This window comes from Triticum aestivum, chromosome 4B, assembly GCF_018294505.1.
Source record: "Triticum aestivum cultivar Chinese Spring chromosome 4B, IWGSC CS RefSeq v2.1, whole genome shotgun sequence".
NCBI lineage: Eukaryota > Viridiplantae > Streptophyta > Magnoliopsida > Poales > Poaceae > Triticum > Triticum aestivum.
The window spans coordinates 614,016,678-614,038,522 of record NC_057804.1 but is presented as its reverse complement, the minus strand read 5'-3'; the positions used below and the strand labels follow the sequence as shown (position 1 = coordinate 614,038,522).

At 44.1% G+C, this 21,845-nt stretch overlaps 1 protein-coding gene across 1 annotated transcript; it reads right to left on the bottom strand.

Annotated features, from left to right (window-relative positions):
- Positions 1–100: 100 nt before the first annotated feature.
- On the bottom strand, positions 101–3,147 carry LOC123089407 (hydroxyphenylpyruvate reductase). The gene is made up of 2 exons (XM_044511093.1): positions 2,634–3,147; positions 101–830 (listed from the first exon to the last, which is right to left on the bottom strand). The coding sequence occupies exons 1-2, from the start codon at positions 3,063–3,065 to the stop codon at positions 312–314; spliced, it is 951 nt and encodes a 316-aa protein (XP_044367028.1). The 5' UTR covers positions 3,066–3,147; the 3' UTR covers positions 101–311.
- Positions 3,148–21,845: the final 18,698 nt, after the last annotated feature.

Here is a 21,845-nt window from a genome sequence, read left to right as displayed (position 1 = left end):
GAACCTACATATGTCAAAGGGATATTGAAAGGGAAAACATCTTATCGTGCTTCTTCAAAATAAAATCGAAAAAGGGAAAGAACCTCGGACTCTCCGTCGATTGATGCATACAACCATATATTATTAATTATTGATAAAGCCAAACAAACGGGCTTACAAAGAGAGAGATTATTTTTGAGGCCATCCACATAGAACATTCCTTGAGACAACAACTCCAAATGGTACGACCAAACCTGATGACATATTAGCACACAAATGCATATAAAACACATTATAATGCCTGTTCGTGCTTCCTATAAGAGATCATCGTATCAGATAACAGGAGTCAGCAGCGGTTTCTTCAGAACATGCGCCTCCAGGTTACCGAGAACCAGGTCCGCCATCGCCTTGCGCGTCTCGTGTGTCCCGCTCCCCATGTGTGGTACCAGGACAACATTGTCAAGCGTGAAGAGCGACTCAGGCACATCGGGCTCATCTTCAAACACATCGAGGCCTGCCCCGCCAAGGCGCCCCTCAACGAGCGCAGAGACAAGCTCAGGCTCGTCAACATGAGGGCCGCGCCCGATGTTTATGAGCACGCCCTTGGGTCCAAGTGCCTCCATCACCTCACGGTTGACAATGTGGCGGGTCAGTTCACTCAATAGGCAAGCCACCACGAGGATGTCGCTGTTTGCTGCCAATTCAACTACAGAAGGGTAATAGGTGTAATTGGGGTAGTCCTTCTTTGTTCTCTGGTAGTAGTTAACTGGGCAATGAAAGGCCTCCACTCGAGTGGCAATAGCAAGCCCTATTCTGCCCAGCCCAATAATGCCCACTCTTTTGCCACTGAACTGCAAAAGGATAAACAAAATCCATGAGAAAATGAAATCACAAATCATGCTATATTTGCGTAAACAAGGAAATCACTTTACACGAAGATAAGAATGAAAGCATCCAAAACGAAATGCTGAGATTGCACACCTTGACCACACAGACAGATGCACATATCCCTGTAAATAGACAGCTCAAAGCATGTGCTTCTAAATTCTTTCAAGACAGATCAACCATTGCCATGCATGTTTCTTCCGTGTCACTTCCTACTGAGGGGCCAAAACAACATTATCTAAACCAAGTTGCTCTGGGGCAAAGGGCTTCTCGGTATTAGCAGATACAAACTCAGATTGATCCGCATGTGCTCCATGACCAATGTCTATGAGCACACCTACTGGTCCTACTCCATCCATGATTGTACAACTAACAATGAAATTGGCCTCTGCATTAAGGGAAAATGCTACAATAAGCGCATAACAGTTGCCTGCCAGGTCAACATTTGTGAAGAACTTGTAGTTTGGAAAATGGCTTATGTGATTCTGAATAATAACTGATTGAGCAACCAAATGCCTTACCTCCTTTTCTTACTGCTAACTGATTGAGCAACCAATAATGAGTGATTGTTTCTTTTCTTTGAGGAGATCAAATCTGATCCTAGGATTGCATGGAATGGTAAACCAGCATCCTCAACTACTCCATGCTTTTATGCTGATGATAACTCATCATTATAATAAGCACCAGATCAACTTGCTGTAAACTAATATAAGATCTTTTAGATCAAGATCTTTTTTTTTCGAGATTGACGCGGGGGGGGGGGGGGGGGGGGGGGGCAAAACCCCCACCGCTTGTTATATTCCAACTCGAAGGGGACTTAGCAGTCAGCACAAGTACATAAAGCGCACACGAGGCACAAAAGAAAATTACAAAGGAAGGCACCCAAGAGGATAGCCCAACACTAGAAGAAAGAAAGAAAGAAACGGGAGAGAAGGCTGGTTACAGAGACTAAACCGAAGCCCCCGGAAGCCGACACCTCCAGAGCGAGCCCCGCAAAGCAACTCCTACCACCATCGACAAAGAACCACAAAAACAGGCCTAGGGAGAAAATGACAGGCACCAAAACACAATGATAGCCCAACACTAGATCAGGAGCTTATATTAGTTTACAGAGGGAGTACATTCTATCCTTCATATAGGTGCCCCTGACCATTTTTCACAATGTACAAGTGCTATCCTCTGGTCCCTGCATCAATTCTAACGGGATTCTGCTCATAAGAAAGTCTTTCAATGCACAAACTGTAGGCCTGGCCATAAATGAAATGGAAAGCATGACAAAATGCGTTGCAATTTATTTCCTATTTATGCTACTACGAAGCTATGGTCAGGGGGAACAAAATCGTGATTTTCATGCTTTTCTGATCATCCATCAGCCTTAGTATTACCACGATTCCAAGTGACACACAGCACAATATCCAAAAAAGAGCCGGCAATTCCCTAGCCTAGTAGTCTGAGGTTGATATTGTAGGAGGGAAAATACGAACCACATCGCCATATATGAGCTATGGTATATAATCAAAATCACTTAGAAGGCACTGGCTTATTGGACTGCAAAATGGTACTTCCTCTGTTCACTTTTATAAGCCGCTGTAGAGATTTAAGACAGTGTGCAAAACAGTTTAATTTCAGATGTCTAAAACGACTTATAAAAGTGGCACTGGCTTATTGGACTGGCTAAAAACAGTTTAATTCCTACGCACTGGCTTATTGTAGGAGTACTACAAACGGAAGTCAACGCTAGCCAAGCATATAGGAGTTAGGAAACCAACTCGCGTGGTGAGTGCGTAGTCTCCCTTGGCCTTCCATAGGCCGGCGCGCACGAAGCGGTCGGCCTGCGGGATCCTCCGTAGCGCGGCGATGGCGAGGCCGACGGCGAGATCGGCGACGTCGTCGGTGAGGACGTCGGGGGTGTTGGTGACGCGGATCCCGCGCTCGCGGCACTTGGGGAGGTCGACGTGGTCGATCCCGACGGAGAAGGACGCCACGATCTCGAGCGACGGCAGCGCGTCGATGAGCGCGGCGAGGGCGCTGTAGCCGGGGTAGGCAACGACGGCGCGGATGGCGGACGCGTTGGCGCGGAGGAACTCGGCGCGGCCGTCGGGAGGGGAGTCCCAAAGACGGATGAGGCGGAAGCGGCGGTCGAGCTCCTGCTCCAGGTAGGCATTCACGGGGTGCAGCAGCAGCACACTCAGGGACTCCATCGCCGTCGCCGTCGCGAGCGCCCAGAGCAGCAGTAGCGGCAGGCGGGTGGGCGGGGGCAAAAAAAATCTTATAAAACCTGTACGTGAGTACAACGCGCACTATACACCTAGGAACAACCTACGAAGCCTGCCATAAACTCTCTTCTGCCCCCTGAATTCAACTGGGGTGGGCCCCAGCAACTAATCTCGGCCCAATTACGTTACTCCACATCAGCCCGTAACATAAATTACGTACAAACTGCACGTAGGTTTGTCTAAAAAAACTGTACGCACCTAGGTTTTTTTTTTTGAGAAATCCCGCCACTTTATTAAATAATAGCAATGTTCATAGGTACACGGTGTTGGTCATGGGGGACTCCCAGCCAAACATGGCGACCTACCCCTAAATTACATGCGAACTTGGCGAGATTGTGAGCTTCGAAATTGTGGTTTCTACGCTCAAAAGCAAAAAGAACCGAATCAAAGAAATTACTCCGTTGCGTTATTTCATGTACTATAGCTGAATGCGGGCCTCCTGTTCCGTCGTTTATGTCTTGGACCACCCCTTTGCAGTCTGATGCAATCCTCATCTTTGTCACCTGAAGATCCTCAGCAAGAGCTAGAGCCTCCCTGCAAGCAAACGTCTCCAGGATTGTTGGGTCAGTTATGCCACGGTAGACGGCCGCCGAAGAGCCCAAATATAAACCCGTGTGATCTCGACACACCGCTGAGACAGCCCCGCCGCGTCTATGGCGCCCAACAGCACCGTCAACATTGATCTTCACGACGCCCATTGGTGACGGTAACCAGCTCCTCTCCACGCCTCGCGATACCGCTGTCTGTGTTCGTCGCTCGACAGGCTTCTCCAACTGCTGCAGTTCGTTAATGTACGAAGTTACAAACGATGAAGTGTGCATCGGGGATTGAAAAACTCCTTCGTGAATCGCCTTCCTTCTGGCATACCATATTGCCCATAGCGTCACAACCATCAAAGTAAAGGACTTCTGATCAAGGTCATCATGCGTCTTGAACAACCAGTTTTTTGCGCTTGTCTCCTTGTTAGCCGCCATATGTGCCACCATGGTCGGGTCAGATAGCGCCCAGGTACAGCGGGCCGCCGTACATGACACCAACGCATGACGCCATGAGTCAGGGGCTCCGCACAATGGACAAGCATCGCGTGTTGCCATATTCCTCTTGTTCAAAACATCCGTAGTTGGGAGAGAGTGGCGAGCTAAGCGCCACAGAAAAACTCTAACTTTTGATGGAACCGTGAGAGACCAAAGTGATGACCAGTCACGCTCATCTCTGTCACTGCTCGATGGCCCGCTCCTGCCCTCGAGCCAATTTTCTCGGGTGATTTTCGTTTTTATCATAAACTTGTAAGCCGAGCTTACCGTAAATAAACCCTTCTTCTCCGGGTGCCATGCCCAAAAATCCTCTATGTTGCTTGTGCACACAGGGATACGCAGAATCGCCTCTGCATCCGTTGGCAAAAAACATGTTCGAACTAGGGTTTCGTTCCATGACCCCACTGCCGGTAGTAGTAACTCTGAAACAAGCTGTGGCGGGTCTTGAATCAAAGAAACAATTGGCCTCAGTGATCCCTCCTTGGGAATCCAGTTGTGATCCCAAATATTCGTTGTCTGGCCATTACCGATCCTCCGGATTATACCTTGCTTAAGAATATCTCGGCCCTCTAAGATAGCACGCCAGATTTGTGATGGGCGAGAGCTCAATTCTGCCATGAGGAACTCCGAGTTCGGAAAATATGAAGCCTTAAGAATCCTTGCACTTAGCCTTGATGGATCTTGCAGCACTCTCCACGCCTGTCTAGCTAACAAAGCTGGATTAAAGAGCTCTAGGTCTCTGAAATCCAGTCCTCCCAAATACTTTGGCCTCGCCATTACCTCCCAACATACCCAAGCCGGTTTCCGTTGTCCCTCCTTGCAGCCCCACCAGAACTTTCGTATGATGGAATTTATATGATCACATAGACCTCTCGGAAGCTTGAAACATGACATGGAATATACAGGGATAGCTTGTGCAACCGACTTGATTAGTACCTCCTTTCCACCTATGGACAAACACTTGCCCATCCATCCTTTCACCTTATCCCACACCCGCTCGCTTAAGTGTTTGAAGGTGCCCTTTTTTTAGTGTCCCACATATGTGGGCATACCAAGGTATCTATCACTTAGGGACTCATTAGGAACTTGGAGACACCCCTTCACTGCATCTCTCACTACCTGTGGGCATCCTTTGCTAAAGAAAATAGATGATTTCTCCTTGTTAATCCGCTGGCCCGATGCCCTGCAATAAGTATCCAAAAGGTGTGACACTTCTTCTGCTCCATCAACACTCGCCTTGAAAAACAGCAGGCTATCATCCGCGAATAAAAGGTGGTTCACCGACGGAGCCGATGGGGCCACCTTAATGCCGCTGAGCTGGATGATCCATTCTGAGATTTTAACATGCACGAGAGGCCCTCTGCTGCCAACAAGAAAAGGTATGGAGAGATGGGGTCTCCCTGACGAATACCTCTGGAAGGTGAAAATTCTTCTGATTTGCACTCATTAAACATTACTGAAAAAGAAACTGTTCTCACCATGTTCATGACCGTAGAGACCCATGATGCTGCAAAACCTAGTTTCCTCATGATAGCTTCCAAATAGTTCCACTCCACTCGATCATATGCCTTCATCATGTCGAGCTTTAGAGCACAATAGTTGTTATTTTTTGACTTGTTCCTCTTCATAAAGTGCAAACACTCATACGCCGAGATTATGTTATTAGTTATAAGCCTTCCAGGCACGAAGGCTGACTGCTCTTCAGAAATAACTTCGGGGAGTATTACCTTCAACCGATTAGCTAGAACCTTTGAAGCTATCTTGTAGAAGACATTGCATAAACTAATTGGTCGAAATTGGGATAACAGAGTTGGTTTTGATACCTTAGGGATTAATACAAAAACGGTGTCATTCACGCACTCCGGGCTTTCTTCTCCACGAACTATACTGAGGACAACACGTGTGACCGCCACACCACAAATATCGCAATGCCTCTGGAAGAAGTGCGCTGGGAACCCGTCCGGCCCCGGGGCCTTGGTCGGGTACATCTGGAAAAGTGCCTTCTCGACTTCTTCCTCCTTGTACGGTGCTGTCAGGGATTCGTTCATCGTTGCTGTCACCTTGGAGGGGACGTGTTGGAGGACATCCTCTAAACCTTCAACCCCCCTTTTAGTGTTCGTCAAAATGGCTCTCCACCCACCCACCCACTCCTCCCACCTCCGGCCTAGGTTTTCCGGCGATCTACTCTTCTAGCCAGTGATTTGTGATTCCCCTCCGCCCATCTGCTCCGGCGGCTCCTGATCTGCATGGCTATACCCATTTCATATGGGTTCTTCTGGTGGATCAACGTTGGACTTGGATTTCTCGGCGGGCCCCATCTTTGCGGACAAGGTTTTCAATCATTGCGGAAGATCTATTCATTCCACGGATGACACGGGCCATTTCATTATGGTGGTGTCTTTCAGCAGACATATATTCCGTCTTAATGATGATTCTGTGCCGGCTGCCTTGGAATCAGCGATTGGGGGTTCGGCGATTGAATTTTCGGTCCAAATCATCTGAGACAAGGTATTCTCCTTTTTTGTCTCTTGCAAGCAAGTTGGCCTCTGCATTCTCCAGTTGAGATTGTTTGCGTGTCCACAATTCAAATGCTATTTTCATCTTTGGGGGAATGGTGGCCCTAATTGGATCCGTGAATTTAAGATCTGGAAAAAGAGTGCGACGCTGAGTGGATCCTAGTGAGTCCTTCTAAGAAGCATGTCACTTTGGGGTTGCTAGCCATGCATAAACCCCCGGCTAAATCTTCTTTTAGATCGAGTTCATCTTCGAGGAAGAAGCTTTCTTTTGCCATGTTCCAGCAATATACTGCATGCAAGGGTTATAGATACCATGCTTCTCAGTCATGTGTTGATACGATTTCGGAGGCCGGCTACGTCGTGCATCCACGTGAAAAAGTGATCTTGCCCTCACCACCGGCGACTGATCTCCAGTGGACGGTGGTGACGCCATCCATCTCTTTCGGGACGATCAACGTCCCTGCCAGGAACACCGCCGTTAGTTCCGGATCTGCACCCACCCAGTTGATTCGAATTGAGCATGCACCACATGGTTCCATCACACGTGATTGTGTTGCACCGGACTCTCCAGCCCAACATGGATGCATGGCTCAGTTTGGGCCCCTAGCCCATCATGGCTCCATTGCCCACAATGGGTCTGCAGCCTTGGTCGAATCTGTCACGGCCCAGCCTATTTTGGCCCAACCGTCTAAGGATCTTTTGGATTTTTCCGTTGCCACAGTTGGAATTTCTCCTACGACTGTTATGGATGACCATCTTTCGGATATTACCGAGGAGGCTGCTCAATTTAATGATCTTATTGATGATGTTGTGTTCAAGGTTTGGAAATGTCAGAATTGTTTATCGATGCTACACTACACCAATTCGTGCACCAATCCAATTCGATGCCGTAGATGCTTTCGCCTGGGCCACCATGCAAGAGGATGCTCCAACGCTGCGCATTCCCCGACTTACAAGTGGGTCCCGAGGGTCAATCCTACTTCCCCGGACCGGTCAGCTGAGATTTCCTCGCTTGACGCCTCGGTTTCCCTCGCTGATAGCCAAGCTGGGTCTCTGCCAAGTCCCATCGCGCCTGCAACACCATCATCGCCTCCGCCATTGCCTGCCGAGCCACCACCCATCACACCACCACCACCTACATCGCCACCATCGACCTGCTTAGCCTCGTCATTATCCGACGCAGCTCCGACACTGCCATCTTCTTCGCCGCACCCAGCTATGGCTACCTTCGCCCTCGACCCCATGCCTCTCATCCCGCCGGGGTTCGAGATCATCGATGGTGATCCGCGGCGGCTTCCACGCACCTTCTACTCTCCTGCTGTGGCTCCGGATCGTCAGCATGAGGAATACGTCATTGCCATCGTCGAACCAGCTCCCCTGCCTGAAGAAGTTGCTATCTTCAGAAATGTGGTCAGTGATTTTATTGTTAACACTCTTGGCCGTGTTGTTCTTGATGCTCAGCCCTGGATCCAAGGAGTGGGGCTGTTCCGTTTCTGTAGTCCTGTTGCTAGGTAGGCTCTGGTAGATCACCCCCCGTTTGAGCTGGATATTGATAAATTTGTCAGATTCATGCCGCATGATGAAGGAATCAATTTCAGAGCTATCCAGGGTTTTCGTAGGGGTTGGGTTATGATTGTTGGAATTCCCTTGGATTATGGGCGTACGCAGTATATTGCTGATGCAATCAGTACCTTTGGCCGTTTCCATCACTGGCATCAGGATGACCCACTGCTTGTTCGTACCCTGGTGTACGTTTCTTTTCCGGCAATGACATTATTGCCGCGTGATGTGGTCTATCGGGAGTTTGCCGATTTTGGAGGTTCGCGTATTTCTTGGTCTGCTCTGATATACATCTTCTCTACTGATTTTGCTGATATCTTGCCGCCGGACGAGGATCCGATGCCCTTCGATGGCAACCCTCACCCACTCCCTGGGCATCTGCAGTTTAATAACCACAATTGGGTTATGCCTGAATTTCCTGAGATCGGTTGGGATGAACTGCCACCTCCTCCGTAGGAGAATGAGCCACAACACCAGGAGGCCCATCAAGATAATCTGAATATGCAGCAGGAGATTGTGGAGAAAACCAGGTTGATGCGAATCAGTCCCGGGAATCTATCATTCTTCAAGTGTCGGATGATTCTGTTAATGCTCAGCCAGTTGAGGACTTAGTGATATTGCAGCAACCTGTTGTCCTGATGTAGCCGCCTCTCCATGTTGGTCAAGTCATCACTATTTTTGGCCCTGTTCTACCACCAGAGATGCAGTGGCAGCGCACTTTCAGCAAGTTTTTGCCAGCTATTTTCTCTGCTGATATTCCAAAGTGTGTGTTCATGACTAATCTTGGTTCTCTGCTGTCCAAGAGCTCTTGGGACATCTGCTTCAATGGGAATGATGTCAGCTTTTCTTTGCTGCCTGCACCAGAACCAACACCCTGCTTTCCACGCCAGGTTGCTCCAGTTAAAAGGCCTGTTGCTCGGGTGTTATGCTTTGATGTTCTCTCTGAACCTGTCAGTGAGTCATTTGAATTCTCTGCAATACCTGAAGTTAATACCAAATGTGGCCGGAAGCCAAAATCTGCTAAGGTGGTGATTGACTCTGAGGTGCGCCGCAGTGCACGCCTAAGTGCATTACGGGATGGCTATCATAAATTTCCAAACAGAGGCCACAAGCAGGGCAAGACTCAGTGTTCTTTCAAGAAGCATCGAACTAGCTCAGCTCAGCTGGAGGAGAATAAGTCAGTGCCTCCACCAACGCCAGTTTCTGAGCTTCAGCGTATTGGAGCACGTCTGTGCATTGCTCCAAAGAAGATCTCCAAGGACAAGCTTGAGGCTGCTCCTTCTACCTCCACCAGCAGCAAGGATTCTGATGTTTAGTTGCACTGGACGGCTTTATGGTTTATGGCGTACCTATTTAAACGCCATCTATCTGTTCTTTTGTTTTCTGTTTGGACTATATCCCTCATGTTTAGTGGGTCAGTGTAGGACATTACATGATCTACTTTTGCTGCTGCTTTTTATTTTGGTTTGTAATGAATCAAACATGATTTAGAGATTGGAAGGTGTTGTGTTGGAACGTGCGTGGTCTTAATTCTGAAGCACGGCAATTAGCGGTTAAGCAAAAATTGATGAAAGTGGTTGTTCGGTTGTCTGTCTGCAAGAAACGAAGTGCATGCATATTGATCATAGTTCATTAGGAAATTCTGCCCATGGCGTTTTGATAATTTTTCCTATGTGCCTTCTATGGGTGCCTCGGCCGGTATGATCATCATTTGGAGTTCTTCCTTCTTTGAAGGGAAATTAATTGAGGCAAGGCATTTTGGTATCATTATGGAATTCCAATGTAAACATACCTCTGAAGTTTGGACTCTCGTGTCAGTTTATGGTCCGTGCCAGGGCCCGGCTCGGGATGATTTCGTGCAATGGTTATATAATCTTGATATTAACTGTGATGATAATTGGCTGTTGTTGGGTGATTTCAATTTCATGCGGTCGTTGGAAAACCGAAACCTACCTGGGGGTAATGTCAGCGATATCTTTCTGTTTAATGAAGTGATTGGACACCTGGGTCTCGTTGAGCTACCAATTAAAGGACCGCAATTTACCTGGTCGAATATGCAAACTAATCCTTTACTTGAACAGATCGATTGGTTTTTTACTTCAGTTGCATGGACCACTGATGTCTACTACACAACTTTCTTCTTGTAGACGTTGTTGGGCCTGCAAGTGCACAGGTTTGTAGGACAGTAGCAAATTTCCCTCAAGTGGATGACCTAAGGTTTATCAATCCGTAGGAGGCGTAGGATGAAGATGGTCTCTCTCAAACAACCCTGCAACCAAATAACAAAGAGTCTCTTGTGTCCCCAACACACCCAATACAATGGTAAATTGTATAGGTGCACTAGTTCGGCGAAGAGATGAAGATACAAGTGCAAAATAGATAGTAGATAAAGGTAATTGTAATCTGAAATTATAAAAACAGCAAGGTAGCGAGCGATAAAAGTGAGCGTAAACGGTATTGCAATGATAGGAAACAAGGCTTAGGGTTCATACTTTCACTAGTGCAAGTTCTCTCAACAATAATAACATAGATAGATCAAATAACAAGCCCTCAACATGCAACAAAGAGTCACTCCAAAGACACTAATAGTGGAGAAAAAACTTAGAGATTATGGTAGGGTACGAAACCACCTCAAAGTTATCCTTTCTGTTCTATCTATTCAAGAGTTCGTAGTACAATAACATAAAGCTATTCTTTCCGCTCAATCCATCATAGAGTTCATACTAGAATAACACCTTAAGACACAAATCAACCAAAACCCTAATGTCACCTAGATACTCCATTGTCACCTCAAGTATCCTTGGGCATGATTATACGATATGCGTCACATAATCTCAGATTCATCCAACCAACATAAAAGTACTTCAAAGAGTGCCCCAAAGCTACTACCGGAGAGTCAAGAACGTGTGCCAACCCCTATGCATAGGTTCATGGGCGGAACCCGCAAGTTGATCACCAAAACATACATCAAGTGGCACATGATATCCCATTGTCACCACAGATAATCACAGCAAGACATACATAAAGTGTTCTCATAAAAGACTCAATCCAATAGGATAACTTCAAAAGGGGAAACTCAATTCATCAAAAGAGTGTAGAGGGGGAGAAACATCGTAAGATCCAACTACAATAGCAAAGCTCGGGATACATCAAGATTGTGCCATAGAGGAACACGAGAGAGAACACGAGAGAGAGAGAGAGAGAGAGAGAGAGAGAGAGATCAAACACATAGCTACTGGTACATACCCTCAGCCCCGAGGGTGAACTACTCCCTCCTCGTCATGGATAGCGCCGGGATGATGAAGATGGCCTCCGGTGATGGGATCCCCCTCCGGCAGGGTGCCGGAACAGGGTCCCGATTAGTTTTTGGTGGCTACAGAGGCTTGCGGCAGCGGAACTCCCGATCTAGGTTCTGTTCTGGAAGTTTTTGGGTATGTAGGTATATATGGGTGCAGGAAGTACGTCAGTGGAGCTACGGGGGTCCCACGAGGCAGGGGGCGCGCCTAGGGGGGCGCGCCCAGGGGGCGCACCCCCCACCCTCGTGAGCACCTCCCTTGGCTCCTGACATGGGGTCCAAGTCCATCTGGTAGGTTTCCTTCCAAAATTAACTTCTCCAGTTGATTTCGTTCCGTTTTGACTCCGTCTGATATTCCTTTTCCTCGAAACACTGAAATAGGCATAAAACAGCAAATCTGGGCTGGGCCTCCGGTTAATAGGTTAGTCCCAAAAATAATATAAAAGTGGATAATAAAGCCCAATATGGCCTAAAACAGTAGATAAAGTAGCATGGAGCAATCAAAAATTATAGATACGTTGGAGACGTATCAAGCATCCCCAAGCTTAATTCCTTCTCGTCCTCGAGTAGGTAAATGATAAAAAAGAATTTTTGATGCGGAGTGATACTTTGGCATAATTTCAATGTATATCTTCTTAATTGTGGCATGAATATTCAGATCCAAAAGATTCAAGACAAAAGTTCATATTGACATAAAAGTAATAATACTTCAAGTATACTAATCAAAGCAATCCTGTCTTCTCAAAATAGCATGGTTAAAGAAAGTTATCCCTACAAAATCATATAGTCTGGCTATGCTCTATCTTCATCACACAAAGTATTTAATCATGCACAACCCCGATGACGAGCCAAGCAATTGTTTCATACTTTAGAAATCTCAAACTTTTTCAACTTTCATGCAATACATGAGCGTGAGCCATGGACATAGCACTATAGGTGGAATAGAATGGTGGTTGTGGAGAAGACAAAAAGGAGAATATAGTCTCACATCAACTAGGCGTATCAACGGGCTATGGAGATGCCCATCAATAGATATCAATGTGAGTGAGTAGGGATTGCCATGCAACGGATGCACTAGAGCTATAAGTATATGAAATCTCAACAAAAGAAACTAAGTGGGTGTGCATCCAACTTGCTTGCTCACGAAGACCTAGGGCACTTTTGAGGAAGCCCATCATTGGAATATACAAGCCAAGTTCTATAATGAAAAATTCCCACTAGTATATGAAAGTGACAACATATGAGACTCTCTATCATGAAGATCATGGTGCTACTTTGAAGCACAAGTGTGGAAAAAGGATAGTAGCATTGTCCCTTCTCTCTTTTTCTCTCATTTTTTTATTTGGCCTTTCTCCTCTCTTTTTTTCTTTTTGTTATGGCCACTCCTTTTTTTTGTATTTGGGCTTCTTTGGCCTCTTTTATTTTTCATAAAGTCCGGAGTCTCATCCCGACTTATGAGGGAATCATAGTCTCCATCATTCTTTTCCTCACTGGGACAATGCTCTAATAATGATGATCATCACACTTTTATTTTTCTTACAACTCAAAAATTACAACTCGATACTTAGAACAAAATATGACTCTATATGAAAGCCTCCGGCGGTGTACCAGGATATGCAATGAATCAAGAGTGACATGTATGAAAGAATTATGAACGGTGGATTTGCCACAAATACAATGTCAACTACATGTTCATGCAAAAAGCAGTATGACAAAAGTAATGTGTGTCATATGAGCGGAACGGTGGAGAGTTGCATGGCAATATATCTCGGAATGGCTATGAAAATGCCATGATAGGTAGGTGTGGTGGCTGTTTTGAGGAAGGTATATGGTGGGTGTATGATACCGGCAAAAAGTGCGCTGTATTAGAGGGGCTAGCAATGGTGGAAGGGTGAGAGAGTGCGTATAATCCATGGACTCAACATTAATCAAAAGAACTCATGCACTTATTGCAAAAATTTAGAAGTCGTTAAAAACCAAAGCATTAAACACATACTCCTAGGGGGATAGATTGGTAGGAAAAGACCATCGCTCGCCCCCGACTGCCACTCATAAGGAAGACAATCAATAAATAAAATTGTGCTCTGACTTCATCACAAGCAATTCACCATACGTGCATGCTATGGGAATCACAAACTTCAACACAAGCACTCTTTAAATTCATGATCACCCCAACTAGCATTGCTTTGATATTATCACCTCCATATCTCAAAACAATTATCAAGCATCAAACTTATCTTAGTATTCAACGCACTCAAAAGAAAGTTTCACATATCTTGAATACCAAGTATATTATCTTTAAGCAAATTACCATGCTATTAACGACTCTCAAAATAATCTAAGTGAAGCATGAGAGATCAATAGTTTCTTTAAAACAAATCCACCACCGTGCTCTAAAAGATATAAGTGAAGCACTAGAGCAAAAATTATCAAGCTCAAAAGATATAAGTGAAGCACATAGAGTATTCTAGCAAATTCCAATTGGTGTAAGGCTCTCTCTCATAAAAGAATTTCAGATCTTGGTATTGTATTCAAACAGCAAGCAAAGCTAAAGAAAACTATAATGCAAGGATAGCACAACTCATGTGAAGAAGCAAAAACTTAGGCTCAACTGATACTAACCGATAGTTGTTGAAGAAGAAAGGTGGGATGCCTACCGGGGCATCCCCAAGCTTAGATTCTTGAGACTTCTTGAAATATTATCTTGGGGTGCCTTGGGCATCCCCAAGCTTGAGCTTTTGTGTCTCCTTAATTCCTCTCATATCATGGTTTCTTTTTTTATCAAAAGCTTCATTCACAACAAACTCAACAAGAACTCCCGAGATAGGTTAGTATAAGCCAATGCAAAAACCTTATCATCTTCTACTGTAACAAATCACTAACATTATTATTCAACATTTAATACTAAATGTCTCTGCATAATTAATACTTCTATCCTCAAATAGAATCATTAAACAAGCAAACATATGCAAACAATGCAACCATAACAGTAATCTGCCAAAACAGTACAGTCTGTAAAGAATTCAAGAGAAACAATACTTCCCTGACTCCAAAAATTATGAACTAAAATTCCCACTGTAATAAATTTATCAGAGCTCAATATGCAAAAAGATTCAACATTATACCATTCTCTGACTTTTCTAGGGAATTTTTGCAACAGCGGTAAACTTTCTGTTTTCAAACAGCAACATGCAAACTAGCAAAATAAGCATGGCAAAGTCTATCCTTGACCTTTTTTATTGAAACTAAAGATGCAAAACATTATTCTAACTAACAGTAAGAAAAAACTAACAAATTAAAATGACGCTCCAAACAAAACACATATCATGTGGCGAATAAAAATATAGCTCCAAGTAAAGTTACCGATGAACGAAGACGAAAGAGGGGATGCCTTCCGGGGCATCCCCAAGCTTAGGCTCTTGGTTGTCCTTGAATATTACCTTGCGGTGCCTTGGGCATCCCCAAGATTAGGCTCTTTCCACTCCTTATTCCATAGTCCATCGAATCTTTACCCAAAACTTGAAAACTTCAACCACACAAAACTCAAAACAAAACTCGTAAGCTCCGTTAGTATAAGAAAATAAAACCACCACTTAGATACTGTAATGAACTCATTATAAATTCATATTGGTGTAATATGTACTGTATTCTAACTTATATATGGTTCATACCACTTAATACTAGCCATAGATGCATCAAAATAAGCAAACAACACATAGAAAACAGAATCTGTCAAAAACAGAACAGTCTGTAGTAATCTGTATCAAACGTATACTTCTGAACCCCAAAAATTATGAAATAAATTGCTGGACTTGCGAAATTTGTCTATTAATCATCTGAAAAAAGAATCAATCTAAAATCACTCTTCAGTAAAACATGGCAGCCATTCTCGTGAGCGCAAAAGTTTCTGTTTTCTACAGCAAGATCATATAAACTTCACCAAAGTCTTCCCAAAGGTTCTACTTGGCAATTTATTGAAACATAAGCTATAAAACATGATTAATACAGTAGAATAATCATGTGTACACACAAAAACAGTAAGGATAAATATTGGGTTGTCTCCCAACAAGCGCTTTTCTTTAATGCCTTTCTAGCTAGGCATGATGATGGCAATGATGCTCACATAAAAGATAAGAATTGAAACATAACGGGAGCATCATGAAGCATATGACTAGCACATTTAAGCCTAAACCACTTCCTATGCATAGGGATTTTGTGAGCAAACAACTTATGGGAACAATAATCACCTAGCATAGGAAGGTAGCACAAGCATAGCTTCAAGAATTTAAGCACATAGAGAGGAAACTTGATATTATTGCAATTCCTACAAGCATATATTCCTCCCTCATAATAATTTTCAGTAACATCATGAATGAATTCAAAAATATAACCAGCACCTAAAGCATTCTTTTCATGATCTACTAGCATAGAAAATTTACTATTCTCAATATAAGCAAATTTCTTCTCATGAATAGTAGTGGGAGCAAACTCAACAAAATAACTATCATGTGATTGAAAATTAAGATCAAGATGACACGTTTCATGATTATCATTATTCTTTAAAGCATACGTGTCATCACAATAATCATCATAGTTAGGAGGCATGCCTTCATCATAGTAAATTTGCTCATCAAAGCTTGGGGGACAAAAAATATCATCTCCATCAAACATAGCTTCCCCAAGCTTGTGGCTTTGCATATCATTAGCATCATGGATATTCAAAGAATTCGTACTAACGACATTGCAATCATGCTCATCATTCACATATTTTATGCCAAGAATTCTATGTAATTCTTCTTCTAGCACTTGAGCACAATTTTCTTTTCCATCATACTCACGAAAGATATTAAAAAGGTGAAGCGTATGCGGCCAACTTAACTCCATTTTTTTGTAATTTTCTTTTATAAACTAGACTAGTGCTAAAACAAGAAACAAAAAGATTCGATTGCAAGATCTAAAGATATACCTTCAAGCACTCACCTCCCCGGCAACAGCGCCAGAAACTGCTTGATGTCTACTACACAACCTTCTTCTTGTAGACGTTGTTGGGCCTGCAAGTGCACAGGTTTGTAGGACAGTAGCAAATTTCCCTCAAGTGGATGACCTAAGGTTTATCAATCCGTAGGAGGCGTAGGATGAAGATGGTCTCTCTCAAACAACCCTGCAACCAAATAACAAAGAGTCTCTTGTGTCCCCAACACACCCAATACAATGGTAAATTGTATAGGTGCACTAGTTCGGCGAAGAGATGAAGATACAAGTGCAAAATAGATAGTAGATAAAGGTAATTGTAATCTGAAATTATAAAAACAGCAAGGTAGCGAGTGATAAAAGTGAGCGTAAACGGTATTGCAATGATAGGAAACAAGGCCTAGGGTTCATACTTTCACTAGTGCAAGTTCTCTCAACAATAATAACATAGATAGATCAAATAACAAGCCCTCAACATGCAACAAAGAGTCACTCCAAAGACACTAATAGCAGAGAAAAAACTTAGAGATTATGGTAGGGTATGAAACCACCTCAAAGTTATCGTTTCTGTTCTATCTATTCAAGAGTTCGTAGTAAAATAACATAAAGCTATTCTTTCCGCTCAATCCATCATAGAGTTCATACTAGAATAACACCTTAACACACAAATCAACCAAAACCCTAATGTCACCTAGATACTCCATTGTCACCTCAAGTATCCTTGGGCATGATTATACGATATGCGTCACATAATCTCAGATTCATCCAACCAACATAAAAGTACTTCAAAGAGTGCCCCAAAGCTACTACCGGAGAGTCAAGAACGTGTGCCAACCCCTATGCATAGGTTCATGGGCGGAACCCGCAAGTTGATCACCAAAACATACATCAAGTGGCACATGATATCCCATTGTCACCACAGATAATCACGGCAAGACATACATCAAGTGTTCTCATAAAAGACTCAATCCAACAGGATAACTTCAAAAGGGGAAACTCAATTCATCACAAGAGAGTAGAGGGGGAGAAACATCATAAGATCCAACTACAATAGCAAAGCTCGGGATACATCAAGATCGTGCCATAGAGGAACACGAGAGAGAACACGAGAGAGAGAGAGAGAGAGAGAGAGAGATCAAACACATAGCTACTGGTACATACCCTCAGCCCCGAGGGTGAACTACTCCCTTCTCATCATGGATAGCACCGGGATGATGAAGATGGCCTCCGGTGATGGGATCCCCCTCCGGCAGGGTGCCGGAACAGGGTCTTGATTGGTTTTTGGTGGCTACAGAGGCTTGCGGCGGCGGAACTCCCGATCTAGGTTCTGTTCTGGAAGTTTTTGGGTACGTAGGTATATATGGGTGCAGGAAGTACGTCGGTGGAGCTATGGGGGTCCCACGAGGCAGGGGCGCGCCCAGGGCGGCGCCCCCCACCCTCGTGAGCACCTCCCTTGGCTCCTGACATGGGGTCCAAGTCCATCCGGTAGGTTTCCTTCCAAAATTAACTTCTCCAGTTGATTTCGTTCCGTTTTGACTCCGTCTGATATTCCTTTTCCCCGAAACACTGAAATAGGCATAAAACAGCAATTCTGGGCTGGGCCTCCGGTTAATAGGTTAGTCCCAAAAATAATATAAAAGTGGATAATAAAGCCCAATATGGCCTAAAACAGTAGATAAAGTAGCATGGAGCAATCAAAAATTATAGATACGTTGGAGACGTATCAACCACGGATCATCCTAACACGCTAGTTCTGCCACTTGCACGAACAGCCTCTGATCATGTTTCATGCATCGTCTCGATTGCTACTGCGATTCCTAAGGCTAAAATCTTTCGCTTTGAAAATTATTGGATTGATTTGCCTGGATTTTATGACCTTGTAGCACAAGTTTGGAGCAAATCAGTGGCCAGACAATCGGCTACCCTAAATATTTCCTCGAAATTCAAAGCGCTAAGGTATGCACTCAAGAAATGGCACATGAATTTGTCCACACTTACAGCATTAATTTCTGATTGCAACAAGGTGATCCTATTCTTTGATGGGCTGGAGGAGATTAGGCCTTTGTCAAGGCCTGAGTTTATATTCAGGCGAATTGTGAAATTGCATTTGGAAGATATTTTACATTCGCAGTATGTATATTGGAAGCAGCGTTGTACTATATGCAGCATTAAAGTTGGAGAGGAAAACTCGAAGTTTTTCCATGCCATGGCCACGGAAAGGTATAGGAGAAACACAATTTCTTCTCTCAAGAATTCTGATGGTGATGTGGTCTCGGATCACCAACAACTTGCGAGCATGTTTTGGTCGGATTTTAATCAAAGAATGGGCAATGCAAAAGGAATTCGCATGGGTTTTGATTTGGACACATTAATTGCAAGAGTTGATGGCCTTGAAGATCTGTCCCAGCCTTTCACTGATTCTGAGGTTGATGTTGTCATTAAGAACATGCCACCAGACCGTGCCCCTAGTCCCGATGGCTTTTCTGGTCTGTTCTTAAAGAGGTGTCGGCTAATTCTAAAGGAGGATTTCATGCAACTTGTCAAGGAGTTTTATGAGGGGAGGTGCAACTTAGAATGTCTTAATACCTCATTAATTACTCTGATACCTAAGAAGCTAAGTCCTGAAGTTGTCGGAGATTTTAGGCCAATCTCATTGACCAACACGTGCTTGAAATTTTTGACAAAGCTGCTTGCTAACCGGCTCCAGAATGTGATTCTGTGATGCATCCACCGCAATGAATATGGTTTTCTTCGGTGTCGTTCTATCCAAGATTGCTTAGCCTGGTGTTTCGAGTATATACACCAATGCAAGGCCTCCAAGCGCCCCATTGTCCTCCTCAAGATGGATTTTACGAAGGCCTTTGATACAATTGAGCATGATCTAATTCTCAAAATTTTGCAATGCAAGGGATTTGATTCCAGGTGGACTGGTTGGATCAATAGTATTTTGTCAACGGAATCCTCTTCTGTGCTTCTTAACGGTGTGCCAGGGAAACATTTTGTCTGCAGAACTGGAGTGCGTCAAGGAGACCCCCTATCACCATTGTATTTGTGATTACAGTAGATTTATTACAATCTGTAGTCAATGAGATGTGCTCCAGGAATATCCTTTCTCTGCCAATCCCAACAAACTCCAATGATTACCCAATAGTGCAATATGCCGACGACACATTAATTGTGCTGCCTGCCATTGATGAACAGCTTGTTGCTTTCAAGGAGATGCTTGTCACTTTTGCTGAGTCAACTGGTTTGCGAGTTAATTTTAGTAAGTCTTCACTCATTCGTATAAACATGTATGATGAGGAAGGTGTCAGAGTGGCCTCTTTGTTGGGATGCGACGTTGGCACGATGCCTTTCACGTATCTTGGTTTGCCAATGGGAACTTCTAGGCCGACCATCTATGATCTGATGCCTCTGGTGGATCGTATTGAGCGCCATTTATCTGCCTCTTCATGCTTACTAAACCAAGGGAGCCGACTGCAACTTCTTCAGTCGGTGTTGTGCTCCATGCCTATATATTTTTTGTGCACTTTATATCTCCTAAAGGGCATTATACAACAGTTGGAGCGGATCATGAGGCAGTGCTTGTGGAGAGGTAACACCGATAACCCACGACAATCTCTGGCTGCTTGGGATTTAGTCTGTCGCCCTAAGTGCTTTGGAGGTTTGGGTGTTCTTAATTTGGCCACCCAAAATGAGGCTTTGCTACTTAAGCATCTCTTCAAGTTTTTCAATAAAGTGGACATGCCTTGGGTATCTTTAATCTGGGACACCTATTACGCATCGTCACCACCCCAAAGCACCAAGGTCTGTGGTTCATTTTGGTGGCGTGATACCATGCGTTTATACCCAAAATTTTGCAATCTGGCGGTTCCACAAGTTCATGCTGGTGACACGATACTCTTTTGGCTCGACCGTTGGCAGCTGGGAAATCATGTTGTCTTGTTACACGACTGTTTTCCGAGGCTCCATTCTTTTGTTGTGGATGATGCAATCACAGTTAAAGACTTTATTGAGCGGCCTGATATCTTGGATCATTTCCATTTACCACTATCACAGGAGGCCTTCTCAGAATTCACACAATTACAGTCCCTTCTACCTTTGATCAATTTGAATGGTGAGAGTAAGGACACTTGGATGTGGCCTTCAAAGTCTGGCGCCTATATGGCAAAGATATACTATGATTCTTGCTTCTCACACCTGGTGGTGGATCCCATACTCAAGTGGATTTGGAAGTGTGCATGCACGCTAAAGATCAAAGTTTTTGGTTGGCTCCTGCTAATGGATCGTTTGAACACCAGGGATATGATGCAACATAGGCAATGGATCATCCAGGATGATACTTGTGTTCTATGCAATCTTGCACAACATGAGGATCGAGCTCACCTTTTCTTTGCTTGCAATTTTAGCCAAAGGGTTTGGAACTATCTTGGGATTTCTTGGACTTTTCAACCGAACCAAACCACATATGATATGGCACAAGCAGCTAGGAAGGATTTTGGTCACCCTTTCTTCTCTGAGGTTGTTTTCACTGCTACTTGGAATATTTGGATACAAAGGAATGAGAAAATCTTCAGAAATGAACAACCTTCATTTAGAGCTTGGAGAAGAAACTTTATACATGACATCTCTCTTCTGTCTCACAGGATTAGATCTAAATTTAAAGATAGTTTTCTAGCTTGGATAGCTAACCTTACTTAGTCTTTCTTTTGTAAGTATCTTTTCGCTTTCTTTGTACATTTATAAAGTTGTAACTTATCTTCTTTTAATTAATAAAGGACTGTGCGGCTGTTTCCTTGCAGTACATAGTCAAAAAAAAACCTTCAACCCCCTCTGAAGTGTATAGGGCTTTATAAAAGTCAAGTGCCATCTGCTGCATCTCTGTCAAATCATCCGTGAGTTGCCCATCTTGCTTCTGTAAAGACTTTATTAAGTTCTTGCGCCATCTACTTGAAGCTCTGAAATGGAAAAAGTGTGTATTCCTATCCCCCTCTGAAAGCCATGCTACTCGTGATCTCTGGCGCCACATTATTTCTTCCTGAAGATATAGCTCAATCAATCTATCATTTATTTTGATCTCAACATGGCCCGGAGCAGTCATTGCTGGGTCACTCCTCAGACGCTCCAGATCTCTTTTCAGCCTTCTTATTTGTGATTTAACACTCCCAAAAGTTGACTTGCTCCACTCGCCCAAGTTATTAGACAAGGATTGTAGGTTAGCTCGGACTTCTGCCGCCGTAAGATTGGGGCCGTTCAACTCCCATGCACGCTGGACCGTGGGGATTAGCTCCGGATGCGTGTCCCACATGCACTCATACCTAAATTGCTT